Genomic DNA, 17,320 nt, shown 5'->3' on the forward strand with positions numbered 1-17,320 from the left:
AAACAAAAGAGGGGGAAATTAGAAATGTATTATTTATTATAAATGTAGTGTCCCATTTTCTACATTGTTGTTGTTGTTATTGTGCCAGATGAAGCTTCAGAATCCTTGCCTCCAAGGAGCAGCTGGGCTTCTCTCCCTCCAGGACAAACTTGTTTATTCTTCTAGCAGTCCATGGTATATTCAGTACTCTTCTCCAGCACCAAAGCTCAAAGGCATCAACTCTCCTTCTATCATCCCTAGTTATTGTCCACCTCTCTGATGCATAGCAAGTAATTGCGAAGACCATGGCCTGTATCAGGCACACCTTAATCTCCAGACTGCCGTTGTTGCTCTTCAGTACTTTGGAAAGGTCTCTGACCACAGACTTTCCCAAGGCAATTTATCTTTTAATTTCCTGGCTGCTGGTACCAAGAGTGTTGACTGTAGAGCCAAGCAAACTGAAACTGTCAACAATCTCAATCTTTTCACCATCTATCATGATGCTGCCAATCAGCCTAATGGTGAAAATCTTTGTTTTCTTGATGTTGAGCTTCAATCCATATTGAAGGTTGCAGTCCTTGACCTTCTACAGCAAGCACTTCAGGTCAGCCAGCAGGGTTGTGTCATCTGCATAATGCAGATTGTTGATAAGTCGACCTCCAATCTTGATGCCACACTTCCGCTCATAGAGCCCAGCCTCCTGGATAATTTGTTCTGCATATAGACTGAAAAGATATGGAGATAGGACACATCCTTGATGCACACCCTTCCCAATTTTGAACCATGCAGTGTTTCCTTGCACTGTTCTGATGACTGTCTCCTGGTCCAAGTATAGGTTTCACATAAGCACGATCAAGTGTTCTGGGATTCCCATTCTTAGAGTCAGCCACAGTTTGTTGTGATCCACACAGTCAAATGCCATTGCATAGTCAATGAAACAGATAGACATTCCTCTAGTACTCTCCGCTTTCAGCCAAGATCCATCTGACATTAACTTTAATATCCCTAATGCCATGGCCTCTTCTAAAGCCAGCCTGCATTTTAGGCAGTTCTCTGTTAATCCAGTTGATTTTGGATAATCTTCAGCATAATCTTGCTTGCATGTGATGTCAGTGATACTGTTCAATAATTTCCACACTCTGTTAGATCACCTTTCTTTGGAATGGGAACACATATAGATCTCTTCCAGTCAGTAGGCCAGGTGTTTGTCCTCCAGATTTCTTGGCAAAAGTTGGTGAGCACATCCAGGGCAGCATCTGTTTGTTGAAATATGTCAATCAATATGCTATCAATTCCTGGGGCCTTGTTTTTTGCCAATTCTTTCAGAGCTCTTGCTCATAGATTGTTTCATGACATTTTTCTGTGTCCACAAATTTCTTTTGATTCAATGACTCTGTATATGCTTTCCATCTTCTTTTAATGCTTTCTGGATCATTTAATAATCTAGTGTTATGATAAAGAAAGTGTCTTTTCACCTTTTCTATACTTTTATAGACATATAAAAGCAAAAATTTGGCTATATCTTTGAAAAAAAGTATCTAATTACTTTCAAAGGAGAAATTCCTCGAAATAGTATTGCCAGTTTAAGAGCATGTACATTTTAACTGGCACATTTTGCTCAGTCAACCTCCGTGTTGTTATAGTACTGAATATATTGCACCTCTGCTCGGCTTAGAGGGAAGTGGCATCTGCTGCCCAAATAAGGTTCATCCTCCTCCTGAAATAGGTGTGATCTCTGATTTTTCACATGGGTAATATTAGCCTAGTGACAAGAAAGTGCACTGCAGTTCCAAAGGCATGCAGTTCAAGGCCACCAGCTGCTCTGCAGAAGGCTGGGCAATCTCCTCTTGTTTGATTAATTGTCTCTGAAAACCCACTAGAGAGTCAGCTATGGGTCGGTTCTGACTCTCCTGTACACAGCACAACACACAATGGTTTCCGTAGAGTCTAGTCCCTCTTGAAGCATGTTGGGGAAAAGTCCTGGCAATCTAGTTCTAAAAAATCAGTCACTGAATGGACCACAGTTCCACTCAGACACCTGTGGAGTTTTCATGACTTGGAACTGATTCAATAGCTACTGGTCATTCTATGCAAAACAGTTAACATTTGTTAGGCTCACACTAATACCAGACTGTGCAATAAGCTTTATGGTCTAGACTAGATTGTATTTACTTGATTTCATTCTCGATGACTCCATGAGAAAGATTCTAATACTCCTGGTTTACTCTATTACCTGATTTCTGAGAAAAGTGAAATAACTTGCCCAGGGCACCCAGCCAATAAGGGGCAAAGTGGGGTCTGAGACTTTGCTGTAATTCTGGAATGATCTAGGCTGTTAATTCCCTACTTTCAAGATGAATTTGGTCAAGTATCGTCAGGAAATCCAAAGAACAACCAAGTCTGTCTTGGAAGATGTGCAAGCAGGGTGCTTCTTAGAGGCAAAGATGGTGAAACTCCATCTCACCTATTATGGGCATGTTGTCAGGACCTTGGGGAGAGGACATCCAAAAAGTGGAGGGTCCGTAAAAGAGAGGAAGACACGCAATGAGATCGATTGACACAGTAACTATAAGAATGCACTCAAAGGGGAAGAGATGCAGGCTAGGGCAAGGTTCAGATCTGTGATTCACAGGGTCAGTGTGAGTCATAGATGACCTAATGGCTCCTAACCACGACACCACACTGCCAGGACACCACCATCACTCTGCAGAGAGAGGCTGGGAGGCCATGACTGCCTTGTGTGTAGATAACAATAAGGTGTTTTCTAGAAGCTTCTGCGAGTTATCTTTGAGAATGAATTAAACAACTTCTCTTTTGTTTTGAAAGTGAAGCACATTTTTCAAGTCAGCACTATCTCCCATGCTGAAACCACAGACCCACCAGAGTCCCCACCACACTCACCGTCTTGCCCACCTCTGACCATTTGTCTCTTCAGGGCTGGAACTTTGCCTGTGCCATCTTGCCCACACTCTTGCCAGCTCACTGCTTCTCACTGTAGCATCTCAGCAATCTGGAGTCTCAGAAGGAACTCGCACTGCTCCACTTCTTATACTTCCTTTGCAGGCTTATTTCTTTGCAAGTGGCTGAGCAATCTGAAATATGGCTCCCGGGGGCTGAAATGAAGCCTCTGGCCACTGTGGCTTAAACAAGCCATTTCTCCCGCCAGCAGCCAGCTCCCACAGCCCTGAGTGTGTGACAGGAGTAGGCGGGCAGCATCCAAGGAAGTATAGTGTTCTCACCCCTTCTCTTTACCCTTAAGGAAGAGATTTGTTACATGTTGTTTTAACAGGTTGATGCAAAATAAATAAACAGAGAGGGAGGGCAGAGATAGATGGTTTTCAGTAAATACTGTTACCGTGACCAGCGATTTGGAGGGAGCTGGTGGGGAATAAGTTTCCCACCTAAGCAGTTGTGACAGGAGTATTAACCGGGCCTGGGAAGGAGAACACAAACACAGCACCGTGAAGATTACCAGAGCACATACCGAGACTGAAAAATGTGTGTCTGCAAAGATAAAATGCCTGGTTCTGTGGGCGCCATCCCATACACCTAGCTAGGGATGTCTTGGGGTTTCTGGCCCCTTCAGCTTTAAGGCAGTTGGGCTTTATGAAGTGACCTCAGCTCAGAGAGGCATCCAGCTCTATTTCCTGCTGAGGCTAATAGTGATGTTCTCAGAGACGCCAAGTCCCTGGAGATTCACCCCCTAATTTTGGAAAAAGGTTTTTATTGCCTTATCTAATATGCTCATCCCTTTGAAAAAACACATTGTTGACTAGATGCTGCTGATGTGAACTTTGCAGAGTCGTCTCAGGCAGGGGTGGGAGGGTAACCATTGGCTAAGGAGTTGTCAGGAAGGAAGGAAGGTTTGGAGGGAGGAAAAGAAAGATAAGAGGGAATAATGAATGGCAGGACTAAATGGAAAGGGAGATGGGTCAGGAGAATATATATCTCTTAAAAACGTCCTTTATACACCTGGCATGGAGCCTACATCCCCAAATCAAACCAACTGCCTTGGAGTCAGTTCTAACTGACGGTGACCTTAAAGGACAGAGTCCAATCAGAGTGTTTCTTAGAGGCAAAGATGTCTAAACTTCCTCTCACATTCTTTGGACAAGTTGCCAGGAGGGGCCAGTCCTTGATGAAAAGACACCATCAGTGAAAGACAGGAAGACCCCCAACAAGATAGATTGACATAGTGACTGTAATAATGGGCTCGAGCTGATCAGAGGTGATGCGAATTGTGCTGGGTTCAGAACTGTTATTCACAGGGTCTCTGTGAGTCATTGCTGACTCAATGGCAATTAATAACCACCACCACATAGGCCAGAGTAGAAATGCCCCATAGGGCTTCTGACTCTGAAAATCTTGACGGGAACAGAACTATCTCAGACTTCTCTCAGAGTTGCTGGTGAGTCTGAACGGCCAACCTTTGGGTTTGTAGTCCAGTGCTTAACCCACGGCCTCACCAGAACTCTGGCACAATGTCCTGCACTTCATATGTTATTATCTTACTCCATCTCCATCCCAACACTCACCTTTCCAGGTGAAGCAGTTGAGATGGAGAAGGGTTAAGTGACTCATAAGAACAGACTAAGATCCAAAGAGATCTTCCAAGCTGGAAGGAAGGAATAATGTTTATGTTGAGATCATTGGTAAAGCGATGCTTCTGCCCTTGTGTGGGCCAGAGATAAAGTCTGAAAATCCAGTCAGTATTTGCTTCTGGGGCTTTAATAAAGCAGATCTACTTTCTCTGTCTATTTTTGCCAGTCTGGGCAAGCCAACCTAAGTGCCTTTTGTTTATCAGTCTGAAACACCTGAGTGTCTGTGAGTGAGTAGAGAGAACATTAGCTGGAGGATGACAATAGTCTTTTTTTGTCTCCTTGTTATTCGTCGCCATTAGTTGATTCCAACTCATGGTGACTCCATGTATGCAGAGTACTGTGCCCAAGGGGGTGACTTTTTAGAAGCCAGTCTCCAGGCCTGCCTTCTGAGGGGCCTCTTGGAGGTGTTGAACCACCAGACTTTCAAGTAGTAGATCATTGCATAAACATTCACTCCACCCATTTTTCATTACTCATTGATGTCAGAACTTGGAACTGACTCATAGCTGTCCGCTGATAATCACACGAGAGGGGATTGCCTATCCTGGTCCTTCAGAACCACTGGTGGATTTGAACTACCAAAGCTGTGACATGTGAGTGAGCCATGAAATATCCTGTGGACTATATGCCGCCCTGTTTCAGAGTGACCTTTTCTCATCCATGCCCCTTTGTGCCAACCTCTGCCAGGTACGACTTCATTGAGATTCGAGATGGGGACAGTGAATCTGCGGATCTCCTGGGAAAGCACTGTGGGAACATTGCCCCACCTACCATCATCTCCTCTGGCTCTGTGCTCTACATCAAGTTCACCTCCGACTACGCCCGGCAGGGGGCAGGCTTCTCCCTGCGCTATGAAATCTTCAAGACAGGTCAGTGGGGTGAGGAGTGGGAATTTTGGAGAAGAAGGGGGCACTTGGTCATCTGTTTATGACCATAAGATGCCAAGCAAGCGCGGAGGGGTGGGGGCCCAGGGCTCAGACATACCATATGGTGGTGGTTTTCATGTGCGCTGTAGGACAGAGTAGAACTTCACTACAAAGTTTCCTGGGCTATAATACACATTACTGGGGAGCAATGATGTCAATTTGAAGACGATTGTGCATTTGATTTAGGCCATGGTCTTTTCATTCACTTGCTATGCATTTGAAATATTGACAATGAATAAGGAAGACAGAAGAAGAATTGATGTCTTTGACCTGTGGGGTTGGAGAAGAGTGCTGAATATCCATTGACTACCAAAAGAACAAAGAGATACACCTTGGAGAAGGTGCAACCAGAATACTCCTTGAAGGCAAGGATGACAGAGCTTCATCTCACACACTTTTGGGGTGATGTTAAAAGAGGCTCTTTCTTGGAGAGGGACATCATGCTGGGAAAGGGTAAGCAAAGGAGAGGAAGACCCTCAATGGGATGGATTGACACAGTCACTGCAGCAAAGGGCTCAAGTGTGTCAGATGATGAAGATGGTCCAGGAGTCAAGTGTGTCAGATGATGAAGATGGTACAGGATCAGATCTTTCGTTCATAGAGTTGCACTTGACTTGATGGCACGTAACAATAACAATTTTTTGGGAGTAAATCACCTGGTCTTTATCCCATGAAACCACTGATGGGTTTAAATCTTTTTATTAAACAGCCAAGCAATTAATTATTGTACAGCTAGGTTTCCCACGCACACAACGAGGGTTATACTTTTCCAATCTTGAGACTGGCTGTAGAGATGAGAAAGTTTCAAAGTGTATCTAGAAATAATCAGGAGACCAGTTTAAAAGATCAGGTTGCAGGGTTACCGTGTTGAGTGCCACTGGCTCAGTGTGGTTCGTGGCTGCAGCAAAATACAGTGACTAAAAAAAATAAGGAAAAAACCCAAGCACTTTTAGAAAGCATTTGGGGTTTGTATGTTTTTAAAATGGAAAAATAATCCTCATAGGAGAAAGTAAAACTTAGTTGAACTTTCTCACAATTACTGTATGGCTAATTGTTGTTTTTATTTCAAATTACATGGACTTGGAAGGCATAATCTCTTTAGTGTTCACAGTCTCTGAAGATTTTACTGTGACCCTTAAAATGGAGTCATGCAGTGTCTTAAATTCAAACCTGGTCCTTAGAAAAAACCCCTTAAACATCCCAATTTCCCATCTCTACCCACTGAATCTGTAGGGAGCTCTGGTGACGTAGTGGTAAGGAGTTGTGCGGCTAACCCTAAGGCACAGGGTTCGAATCCACCAACTACTCCATGGGAGAAAGATAGGCAGCATCTTCCCATGCCATTTATTGCTTCTGAAAACCCACTGGAAGGTCAGCTATGAGCTGGTTCCAACTCAGTGTTACTTAACTACAAACAACACACTCCATAGAATACCTACTTCCTAAACCCAAACGAAGCTGATCTCTGAAAATCAATCCAAAAAGAGGCTTGTATTCATTTTTACATTAACTTCTTGATTTCTATTATAAAACCCCCAAACCAATCAATTCCAACTCTGGTGGTCCCAGTGCACCAAAATAGATCTATGCCGTACAGGGTTTTTAATAGAAGGCTTTCTCGAAGTTATCACCAGACCTTTCATCTGAGATTCCTCTGGTAGACTCAAACTTCCAATGTTTGGGTTAGCAGCACATTAAGCTTATCTACTAGACCCCTTCCCTGGTTTAAATTGCTTTAAAAAAAAAAAACAAAACAACCAAAGCCACCTCATTGTAGTCAAGTAGGAACCAACTCATAACTGACTGATCATTGTGTTTTGCAAGCAGCCATCACCTGAATGAGGAAAGATGGTCCTTCTATTTCCCTCAGGGTGGCTGGGGGAGTTGAGCCCCCTGCGAGGCATGGCCTTTTGGTGAGCAGTGCTGTGGGGCAGTGCCTAGTCCGTGACTAGTATAGAGAACTTTGCTCACTCCTCTCCCTGCTACAAGATGTAAAGTCTGCATCAACACTTGATGATCTTGATGTGTCTTTCTTGTCACCAAGTATGTGTGGAGCGCATTATCTTGAGCCTAATTGGAGCTTGGTCTCTAATTCCCCGCTCGCCAGCCTCAGAGGCCCCTGTTCCATCTGTGAGTGAGTTTCCCCTCCACAACAGCCTGACTTTTACAATCCGTGGATGGCTTTCCGGCTAAAAGGCAGGCTGTCCGCCTTGTCATCAAGAGGCCAAAGACCGGCGCCTGTTGAGTTCAGTGTAAGGGGAACTATTCATCTATATTTTCTTTTTCACTAAACAATTCTTGAAAGGAAGTGGTAGCTGCTGAAAGCACTTTTTATATCCGCGCTGTCTAAATATTTGTTGGATTTGTCTGCCTGAGAACAAGAACGTACAATCAAATGAAGGGGCGGGTACTGAGGGAACTGAGTGGAGCCAAGAAGGGGAGCCCCTGATGTCACAAGGACACGCCCCAAGAAGGCCCATAGACCTTGGGAAGGGAGCAGGCTGGGATTCTGTGTTTCTAACTACAAAGAGGCCACAGAGGGTGACAGAAACTGCATGGCACTTGGTGGCTAAGGTCTAGCATAAGGCTCCTGGAGCTAGAGCTATGTCCCAGTCCTGTGCAAGCCATGGTTAAATGCCACAGGCACTGATGGAACTTCAGCGGAGTCATCCACAGCTGGGGAGAGAAAAAGGAGTAACACAGGAGTTTGCCCTGCTTGAACAAGGAAGGCAGAACCATGGTGGTCCAGAGGTAGAATTCTCACCTTCTGTGAGGGAGACTTGGGTTTGACTCCAGCTCACACCTCATGCAGAGACGCCACCCATCTGCCAGTAGAAGCTTTGGTGCTTCTGTGATACTGACAGGTTTTAGCAGAACTTCCAGACTAAGATGGACTGGAAAGAAAAGAGGCAATCTACTTCTAAAAAGCTGATGAAAAAGCTTACAGCTCACACTGGAGTCCAGTCTCCGTCCCATCATAGAGATGGGAAGGACCAGGCAGCATTTCTATCCCATTGTTTGTGGCACTGCCATGATTTCAGACTGGCTCAGCTATAGCTGACAGCAACAGCAGTGAGGGAGGCATATGTGCAAACCCTCTGCCTTAAGATTAATGTGCAATAGACGTTGGATGAGTAATTATGCCAGTTGAATGGAAAACTACCACACGAGGCAGAATGAGCTAAGCACTAAGAGTCACATGCTATGGTTAGGGAGATGATGGAATAACCAAGTGGCTGGGCCAGATGGGGAATAAAGCAGTCTGGAGTGCGTGTTGAACAACAAGGTAGTGGGACCCTAGTGCTAAAGCCATCAACCAGCCTCCTTCTGCCTGGAAACAGCGCTAAGCAGGGTCTTCTGGGGCACTGGCCGATGGAAGTCAAGCAGGACAAGCAAGACCATTGACACTTACTGTTCATTTCATGCCCCTGGTGTATGTTTTCACATTCTCCAGAAAACATAAACCAAAATAGAAAGTTGGTTTTCTCTGGCATGCAGATTTGAAGGATGGAGAGTAAAACAGAAGTCCTCATTCAGCATCGCTGTGTAGTTGTCAGGTGTCATTCAGTTGACTACAATTCATGGTGACTCTCTCTGAACAGCTCAAAACCTCACACTAGCCTGTGAAATCTTCATGATGCTTTCCATGTTCAAGCCCATTGTCACAGTCACTATATCGGTAAGATCAGGTTTAAGCAGGATTTTAGAGGCAGCAAGTCTATAGACAACAGCCTAGAAACAATAGTCAGTAGTCAATACAGATGATCTGGGCTTGGGAGAAGGGGTAGCTTGCTCTGGTTAAATAGGCCATAAAAGAAAGAAAGTGCTGTATCTGTAGTGAAGAGTTCACACGCCACACACACACACACACACACACACTGGGACGGTGAGAAGGAGGGCTCCTCCAGTCTTCTCAGGCCCACCATGGCCATCCAAAAGACCAGCTTTCAGCACCGAAGTCAAACCTGCATGAAGCACCAAGATGAAGAGAGGTCGGAATTCCCAGCTGAGGTGGATGATGACCATTCTGCCAGGTGCTGTGCCCTGCATTGTTGAGAGGCCTGAGAGAATATAAGCAATGTTTGTGTCATCCACAGAACATGAAAGAAATGCGTGAATATGCTGAAGGAAGCCAAACACACACAGCTATGTTTGCAGTCAAGAGTCTTCCAGAAAAAGAAGAGGAAGCTGTAAACACAGACACAAGCCCCTCCCAATTTCAGAATTCTGTTCTTTGGGCTTTGACTTGCACTTGCTCATCAATTGGAACAGTTTGGTGCAATTGGTATTTCATGTCAATTAATCAAATGTTTGTCTAGCATCAAGTATATAGTTGTTGTTGTTGTTATGTGCCGTTGAGTCGTTTGCGACTCATAGCGACCCTATGTACAACAGCCCTAAACCCTGCTCTATCCTGTGCCAATTGCATTGCCTCTGACACACCCATCCCGATTACCCCAGTCACTGAATCAATCCACCTCATAGAGGGTCTTCCCCTCCTGTGCTGTCCCTCTACCCTACCAAGCATGATGTCCCTCTCCAAGGACCTGTCTCTCCTTACAACATGTCCAAAGTATGTCAGACGAAGCCCCAGAATCCTTGCCTCCAAGGAGCAGCCTGGTTTAACCCTCTCCAGGATGGATCTGTTTGTTTTCTTGGCAGTCCACGGAACAGTCAATCTTCCCAACAAAAATTAAAGGAACACTTCCAGATACACGAGCATATATAAACATCTTTAACACAACACTATAGTAATAGTAGTAATGATGATGAAAACTATAGGCTTTGAGCCTCATACAGAAGACTGTCATCTTCAGTACGGCTTATCCCTCAACATAATGAAAACAATAGTCCTTACAACTGGACTGATAAACAACATTAAGATAAAAGGTGAAGTGTTGAAGTTGCCAAATTTTCATTTCACTTATAACTCTCCTGGAAGCAGCAGTTAAGAAATAAAAAAGTAAATTGCCCCGGGCAAATCTGCTGCCATGGAATTCTTTAAAATGCCAAAAAGCAAGGGTGTCATTTTAAAGACTAAGGTGTGCCTGACTCAAGCCATGGTATTTTCAGGTGCTTCATATGCATGCGAGAGTTGGACAGTGAAGAAGAAAGTTCAAAGAATTCATACCTTTAAATTGAGATGTTGGTAAAAAAATACAGAATATGACACGGATTGCCAAAAAGCAATCAAATCTATTTTGGAAGAAGTGTATCCAGAGTGCTCCTTAGGCGTAAGGATGGTAAGACTGTCTCACGTCCTTTGTACATAGTATCAAGAGAGGCTGGTCCCCAGAGAAGGGCATGATGCTTGGGAAAATACAGAATTATTGAAAGAGAGGAAGACCCTCCATGAAGTGGATTAATATAGTGGCCACAACAATGCGTGTAGGCATGGCAGAGACGGCCAGGTTTTGTTCTATTGTACGTAGATTTGCTAAGAATTCTTATCTGCTTGAAGGCACCGGATAACAATGTTTAATGTGTGTAAAAAAACTATTACCTGTTCCATTGTAGAGCGCTATGGTGGCCAAGTGGTAAGAAGTTGTGCGGCCATCTGAATGACAGGAGACTCAAATCTGTTCCTCAGGAGAAGGATGGACAGTCTACTCCTGTGATTTATAGTGTCTGAACACCTGTTGGAGGGTCGGCTATAAGCCAGTTCCAATTTGATGACACATAACAACCACAACATTTCATTGTATGTACCTTGAATTTTTAATGTAATATGCCTTACAGGAGTTGGCTCATAATGACAGATCGTACATAATTCAGTCAGGTGCTCATAACTCAACACTGACTGTGCAGGTTCTCTAAGTCTGTAGCCCTACATTATTCTAGCAAGGTCTACTACCAAGTGACGCTAAGCGATAGAGCCACAGTTTCGGTACAGACAAGGAGCATGTGGCTGGAGTAGGGATTTCATGGCTTCTTAAATGAAGTGGCTTTTAAAAGAGTCTGTATTCTGTTGAGTCTTTTGCTCAAACAGGCATTTAAGCACTGGGCCACTAACTAGAAGATTTATAGTTTGAATCCTCCCAAAAGCACCAGAGAAGTAAGGCCTGGTGGTGTGCTTACAAAAAAAGGCCACAGCTTTGAAAACCCTTGAGAATGTCAGGGTTATGCAGATGTGCCTGGAGTCTGCAATAGTCAGAATAACGTCATCAGCAGCTCCTTTGGTTTTCTCTGTTGTGTTACTAGATTAACTACATATAAAAGGGTAAGCCAAAACAACTCTCAGTCTTTAAAGATATCAAATCATGAACAAAAAAACAGAGAAAGGAAATTTTAAATGATTTTAAAAGTTATTGAAACAGAAACTCTTTTTGAATAAGTTCTTTTTGGATGATTTGAACCTATAGTTCAAGATTACGTTTTTCTTCCTGGTGCCTAGAGACTTTTTGGAAACGAAAACCTCGATCATTCACAGAAAGCGGAAACCTGGAGTGTCCCCTACTCTTGAATTGAGGAACTGAAATAACCTCGCGTGGTCAGACCAAGCTCAACTTTTGATACGTCTATTCTTTTAAATAGCTCTGTGCAAGTAGTTTATTCTTCTGCTTTCAGAATTCTTTCACAATTTACAGTAGAAAATCATAGGGTGGGCATTTTCCATTCCAGAACCCTTTTGGCTTGAAATCACTCACTACCATAGAAACCTGCTACACTGCCCCCAACACACACACACACTTTCTCCTCTCTCTTCTCCCCTCCTCTCCTCTCCTCTCCTCCCCTCCCCGCCCCTCCCCTCCTTTCCTCTTCCCCCTCACCCAGGGACAGTCTTATCACCAAATGAGTTTGAATGTTTGTTGACAGCATTATTTTCCAACCATTGATCCTTTGACACAGGATCTTGGATTGGGTAGAAACCTGCAGGACTCAATTTACGACTCAAGGAGGGTCACCTCTTCTCAACATTTGATATTCAGCTGCTGCTTCTTTTCTGACACTTTGGTGGCCCAAACAGTGAGATAGTGCAAGTAGAAACAAAGGAGCAATTTCAATAGATTGTATTTTTTTCCTGAAACTTTTTGGATGAAACTGTTTTCTACCTCTTTCAAAATAAGTTAGAGGATATAGTCATTTATAGTCAAATGTCAGGGAGAGATACAGAGATTTTTGAGTGGTGACAGAAGGATGAGATGCCTTAAATACTTAAGGTTGAAATTTTATTTGTACTGTGATCTCAAAGTCCTAGGTACTTTCAAATCTCTCTTTCTTGAGGCCTCTCCAGATAGATGGCTATTGTGGAAACACCTGTCCCCCATGGATAGGATGGACCAAAGACAGATTTCCACCCTAAATTCCCTACTTCCAGTGGGGAGGAGATGTCCCTTGTCTTGGGTGAGCATGACAATAGGGTGGCCTCTAGGAAAAAATGCCAGAATGCTTTTCCCAGCTCTGCAAGCAAGTTGTGAATAGAGTTAATTTCCTCCCAGTCGGGTGTGAAGCTGTTCTAAGTGACCCACAAGAAGGCTGCACAGCAGCCCTAAACTCTAACCTTTTCAAAATTCCTCTCGGCCCCCTGAAGACCTGCCAGCTGGCTTGGCTTTGCTGAATTGCCTCACCCCGGGGCCGCTGAGGCTGCCTGCCTGAGCACTGGGTCTGGGGTAAACAGCTGGGGTGGAGACACCCCAGCTTTGCTGCCCCCCTGCCACCATGCCCCAGTAATGGAGAGCAGAGCCTCTTGAGACGTGTGGCCTCAGCAAGCCCCCGAGCATCACTGAAAAGGTTAGCTCTCCCGCCTCCTGCATCGCTGGTCCCCACCCTGCCAGCACCCGTGCTGGGTAGAAGGGCAGAGGTGATGGATGGATAGGCAGCTTGTATTGGAATTTCCTATCTACTGCTAAAGAGAACTGCAGCGTCCCCTTCCCCCACTCATTTGCATGGCACCTTTTCTAAGTCTGGCATTTGTTGCTTTCCAGAAAGCCCTTATCAATAAAGAGACTGGCTTTGGAGGGGAGGAGGGAGAATAAAAACATCCCCTCCAGCTAAGATCGGCATATCGACATCACAGAGCTACATTTCAGTGCCCTCCCCCAGGACAGGGCCTGCCAGTAAACACCTGGTTTAGCAAGTAGTTCTTTATGTTTCTTCTTCATGCTTCGAGTGTATATTCTCCTCAGAAATGGTGAAGATGGCACCGGATAGGGCAAGGATCAGGTCCTTTGCTCACAGAGTCAATCTTAATCATGTGACCTTTAAGAACATACAGCCAGCTAACTTCCCTCTCTTCTTGTAAAATCAGGACTTAATGACATAAATTCTAGTTGTTCAGCATTTACATCTACCCAGTCAAGGCACATCACTGCTGGGTCTGTGTGGTTTCGTGGGGCCAGCATGTCCAGGGTCTGCCTTGGCAAATGGTGGCCAAGTTCCAGTACCACGAAGGCCCTTTTAATATGATTCCACCTACAGGCAGTAAGAGACATGGTGGCTGTGGTCCATTTAGAAGTTTCTAAACTGACCCAGGCTGCCAAGGCATGTGGCATTTAATAAGGACTCCTCCAACGGTCCCCAGAAAGCCGGCACTGGCATTGAGGAGAAAAGCAAGCCTATCCTCACCACAAAAGAACCAGAAGCCTTCCAAATGTCAATACACTACTGCATTTTTCCAAGCTTGCTGCCTGAGCGGCCTTTAACATCCCTGCCACCCTGCTGTGATCCACCGGCTAAAAACGTTGATTGTTAATTGTCCGGCCACTACAGAGCAGCTCGTTTTAATACAGTCATGACATGAATGAGCCCCGAGCTCCCCTTTGCCCCTCCCCGAGGCACCTTGGATCTGGGAGGGAAAAGGGGACACTTAGTTGGCTGTGGTACAATAGGGGCCAGTGTTGAGGTCAGCAATAAATAAGGGGTAACATTGTTTTCCCTGCTGGCAATCAGCAAGCCTTCCTTAAGGATTGAAATAACTTACATTTCTGGAGCGAGCAGCTGAGTAATTGAGAATGAAGACTCTGTTCCTTTCTTCAGCAGAATCAGTCTCTCTCCCCTCTTGCTCTCTCTGTTAGACATATCCATACACATACTTTTCTCTACCCAAATTCCTCAACTGCTACTTGTATTCGACTATATACAGCAAGACAGCTGTGCCTGCCTTAATTTCTGTCTTGAAGAGGGCAGGCATGTGGACGTGAGCATATTGCTTCAAGGGCCACTCCAGTGGAAACAAAAATCCTTGTGAGTTGAAGGATCAGGTCCCAAACATTTAAATAACCCGTGTGACAGAGGCAGCAAAGAAAGATGCACTCTCCTGCTTTCCTAATGCTCCCCGTCCTTTTGCAATTCAGGGTCGGAAGATTGTTCAAAGAACTTCACAGGCCCCAACGGGACCATTGAGTCGCCTGGGTTCCCCGAGAAGTACCCACACAACTTGGACTGCACCTTCACCATCCTGGCCAAGCCCAAGATGGAGATCATCCTGCAGTTCCTGACCTTTGACCTGGAGCATGACCCTTTGCAGGTGGGAGAGGGTGACTGCAAATACGATTGGCTGGACATCTGGGATGGCATTCCGAATGGTGAGTGACACCTCTCATTAGTGTGTCCTTCCCCTGTTATGGCTTTGGTGACAATAACAAAAGGAAAACAAAAGACATCAGAGTTCCTTAGGGTCTTTCCATGGCCCATGGTGATTTTCTCTTTGGGGATTTGAGGAAAACCACAGAAGGGCAATCTCCTCTCTTAGAGATATTTTTTTAAAAAAAGACTGAAGACTGAGTAGCTATTTAGATTGGATGAGAATGCAGAAAACTGTAGATGATGTTTTCCACTCTGAGCTGTTGGGATTTCCATAGAAGTGACTTGGGACCAACTCCAGTGCTCTAACAGAGGACTCAAAAGCCAGATTGACTGAGTTGAAATCTTGCCTCTGCCATTTACCATGTGGGCAAGTTGCATAGCATGTCTGTCTGTATCTTATCTCTGTAAGTTCACTTCTATCATTGTCAGTATTCCTATTAGTACTAGAACAGGCCTGAATGTGGGGAAAGGCACCAGCCAAGGCCAAGAACCTGTGCTTCTCAGATGGAGGCCAACACAGATCTTGGGTATAGCCAGTATCGGCAAGGAAGTCAGTCTGACTTTTTCATTATCCTATTTCCCTATATAAAGCAGGCTTAATAGTAGTATTAGTTCCTGGGGAAAGGGTCTGATTAAGTTAGGAAACCTAGGTTTGAGTCCCAGCTCTGCTGTTTCCTAGCTGTGTGAACAAAGTAAAGCCACGTGACCTCTCCAAACTTTAATCCTATCATCTGTAAAACAGGTGTTACAATGACACTGTTCCTGTCCACTCCCAGAGCCATGAGAACAGAATGAGGCCACGCCAGTGAAATGGCTTTTATTTTGTATACTTGTTTATTGACAAAATTCAAATACATTGTTTGAAATGACTTTTTAATGTATAAGAAAAAAATGTTAGACTTGTTCTTAAAACATAGGTTTGGTTGTTCTTTTTATATCAAAGTGCACAAAGTGATGCTCTTACTCAATGTGATACATCACTGGAAAGGGGAAATATATTGGGTACAGAGTTTGACGTGTCCCTTTCCATTGGTCTCTTTCTTTTGCATGTCCAGTTGGACCCCTGATTGGCAAGTACTGTGGGACCAAGACACCCTCGGAACTCCGCTCATCTACAGGGATCCTCTCACTGACCTTCCACACGGACATGGCAGTGGCCAAGGATGGATTCTCTGCACGTTACTACCTGGTTCAGCAAGAGCCTTTAGAGAGTGAGTTCCCAGTTAGGACCCTCTGTCCTGTCCTTACAACAGAGTAGGGAAAGCAGTACCAGTGAAGAGAAGGTGACTTCTGCTGAGAGAAGAAGGTGGGAACATGCCCAGACTGTTGACAGCATCAGAGTCCATGGAAGGAGAGCTATATCCTCTTGCTAGGCAGAGATTAATGAGGAAAGAGCAGATGTTGAGCTGGTTGCTCATTTCTTTGAATTTTACGTATGCACACAATAGATAGATAGATAGATAGATAGATAGATAGATAGATAGATAGATAGATAGATAGTTATCAGAGAGCTGGATAATGACTAGGGAAGAGTATTGAATATACCATGGACTGCTAGGAGAACAAACAAGTTCATCCTGGAGAGGGTGAAGCCAGGCTGCTCCTTGGAGGCAAGGATTCTGAAGCTCTGTCTGACATACTTTGGACATGTTGCAAGGAGGGATCAGTCCTTGGAGAGGGACGTCATGCTTGGGAGTGTGGAGGGACAGCACAGAAGGGGAAGACTCTTGATGAGATGGATTGATTTAGTGACTGGGATTATCGGGATGGGTGAGTCAGAGACAATAAGCTTGGCAAGGGGTAGAGCAGGGTTTAGGGCTGTTGTACATAGGGTTACAATGAGTCACAGGTGACTCGACAGTATGTAATAACAACAATACAATGAAGTATATCTAGTTGTTGCTGTTATATGCCATTGAGTTGGAAGTGACTCATAGCTAACCCTTCAGGGGTATTTCAAGGTTTGTAAATTGAGTGGGAAGCAAGTGCCCAGCTTTCCCCCAGGAGTATTTGGTAGGTTCGAATCACCTGTCTTTGGATTCGCAGTGCAGCTCTTTACCCAGTAGGCCACTAGAGCTCATGTAGAGTATATATTCTGTGATAGCTGGGCCAGAGGCACAGAGAGAGAAAGTAAGACCGCCAGCGAGGTGGATTGACACAGTGACTGCAGCACTGGGCTTAGGTACAGTGGAGGATGTGAGGATCAAGCACAATCGGACAAAGTTTTATAATCTGCTGTACATACAGTTACCGTGAGTCAGTTGGCTCATTGTCACACTACCCCTGCGT

At 44.6% G+C, this 17,320-nt stretch overlaps 1 protein-coding gene across 5 annotated transcripts in view; it reads left to right on the forward strand.

The window, feature by feature from the left end:
* The window catches only part of NRP2 (neuropilin 2), a 147,008-nt gene that overhangs the window by 42,991 nt on the left and 86,697 nt on the right, over window positions 1-17,320 (forward strand). For all 5 annotated transcript variants that reach the window (XM_006889115.1, XM_006889116.1, XM_006889113.1 and 2 more), the window contains exons 3-5: window positions 5,268-5,449; window positions 14,800-15,030; window positions 16,087-16,242. In XM_006889115.1, the coding sequence (XP_006889177.1) occupies window positions 5,268-5,449; window positions 14,800-15,030; window positions 16,087-16,242 (569 nt within the window). The remainder of the gene's footprint in view (window positions 1-5,267; window positions 5,450-14,799; window positions 15,031-16,086; window positions 16,243-17,320) is intronic.

This window comes from Elephantulus edwardii, unplaced genomic scaffold (assembly GCF_000299155.1).
Source record: "Elephantulus edwardii isolate Elephantulus edwardi_28Jun2011 unplaced genomic scaffold, EleEdw1.0 scaffold00075, whole genome shotgun sequence".
In the NCBI taxonomy this organism is placed as follows: Eukaryota; Metazoa; Chordata; class Mammalia; order Macroscelidea; family Macroscelididae; genus Elephantulus; species Elephantulus edwardii.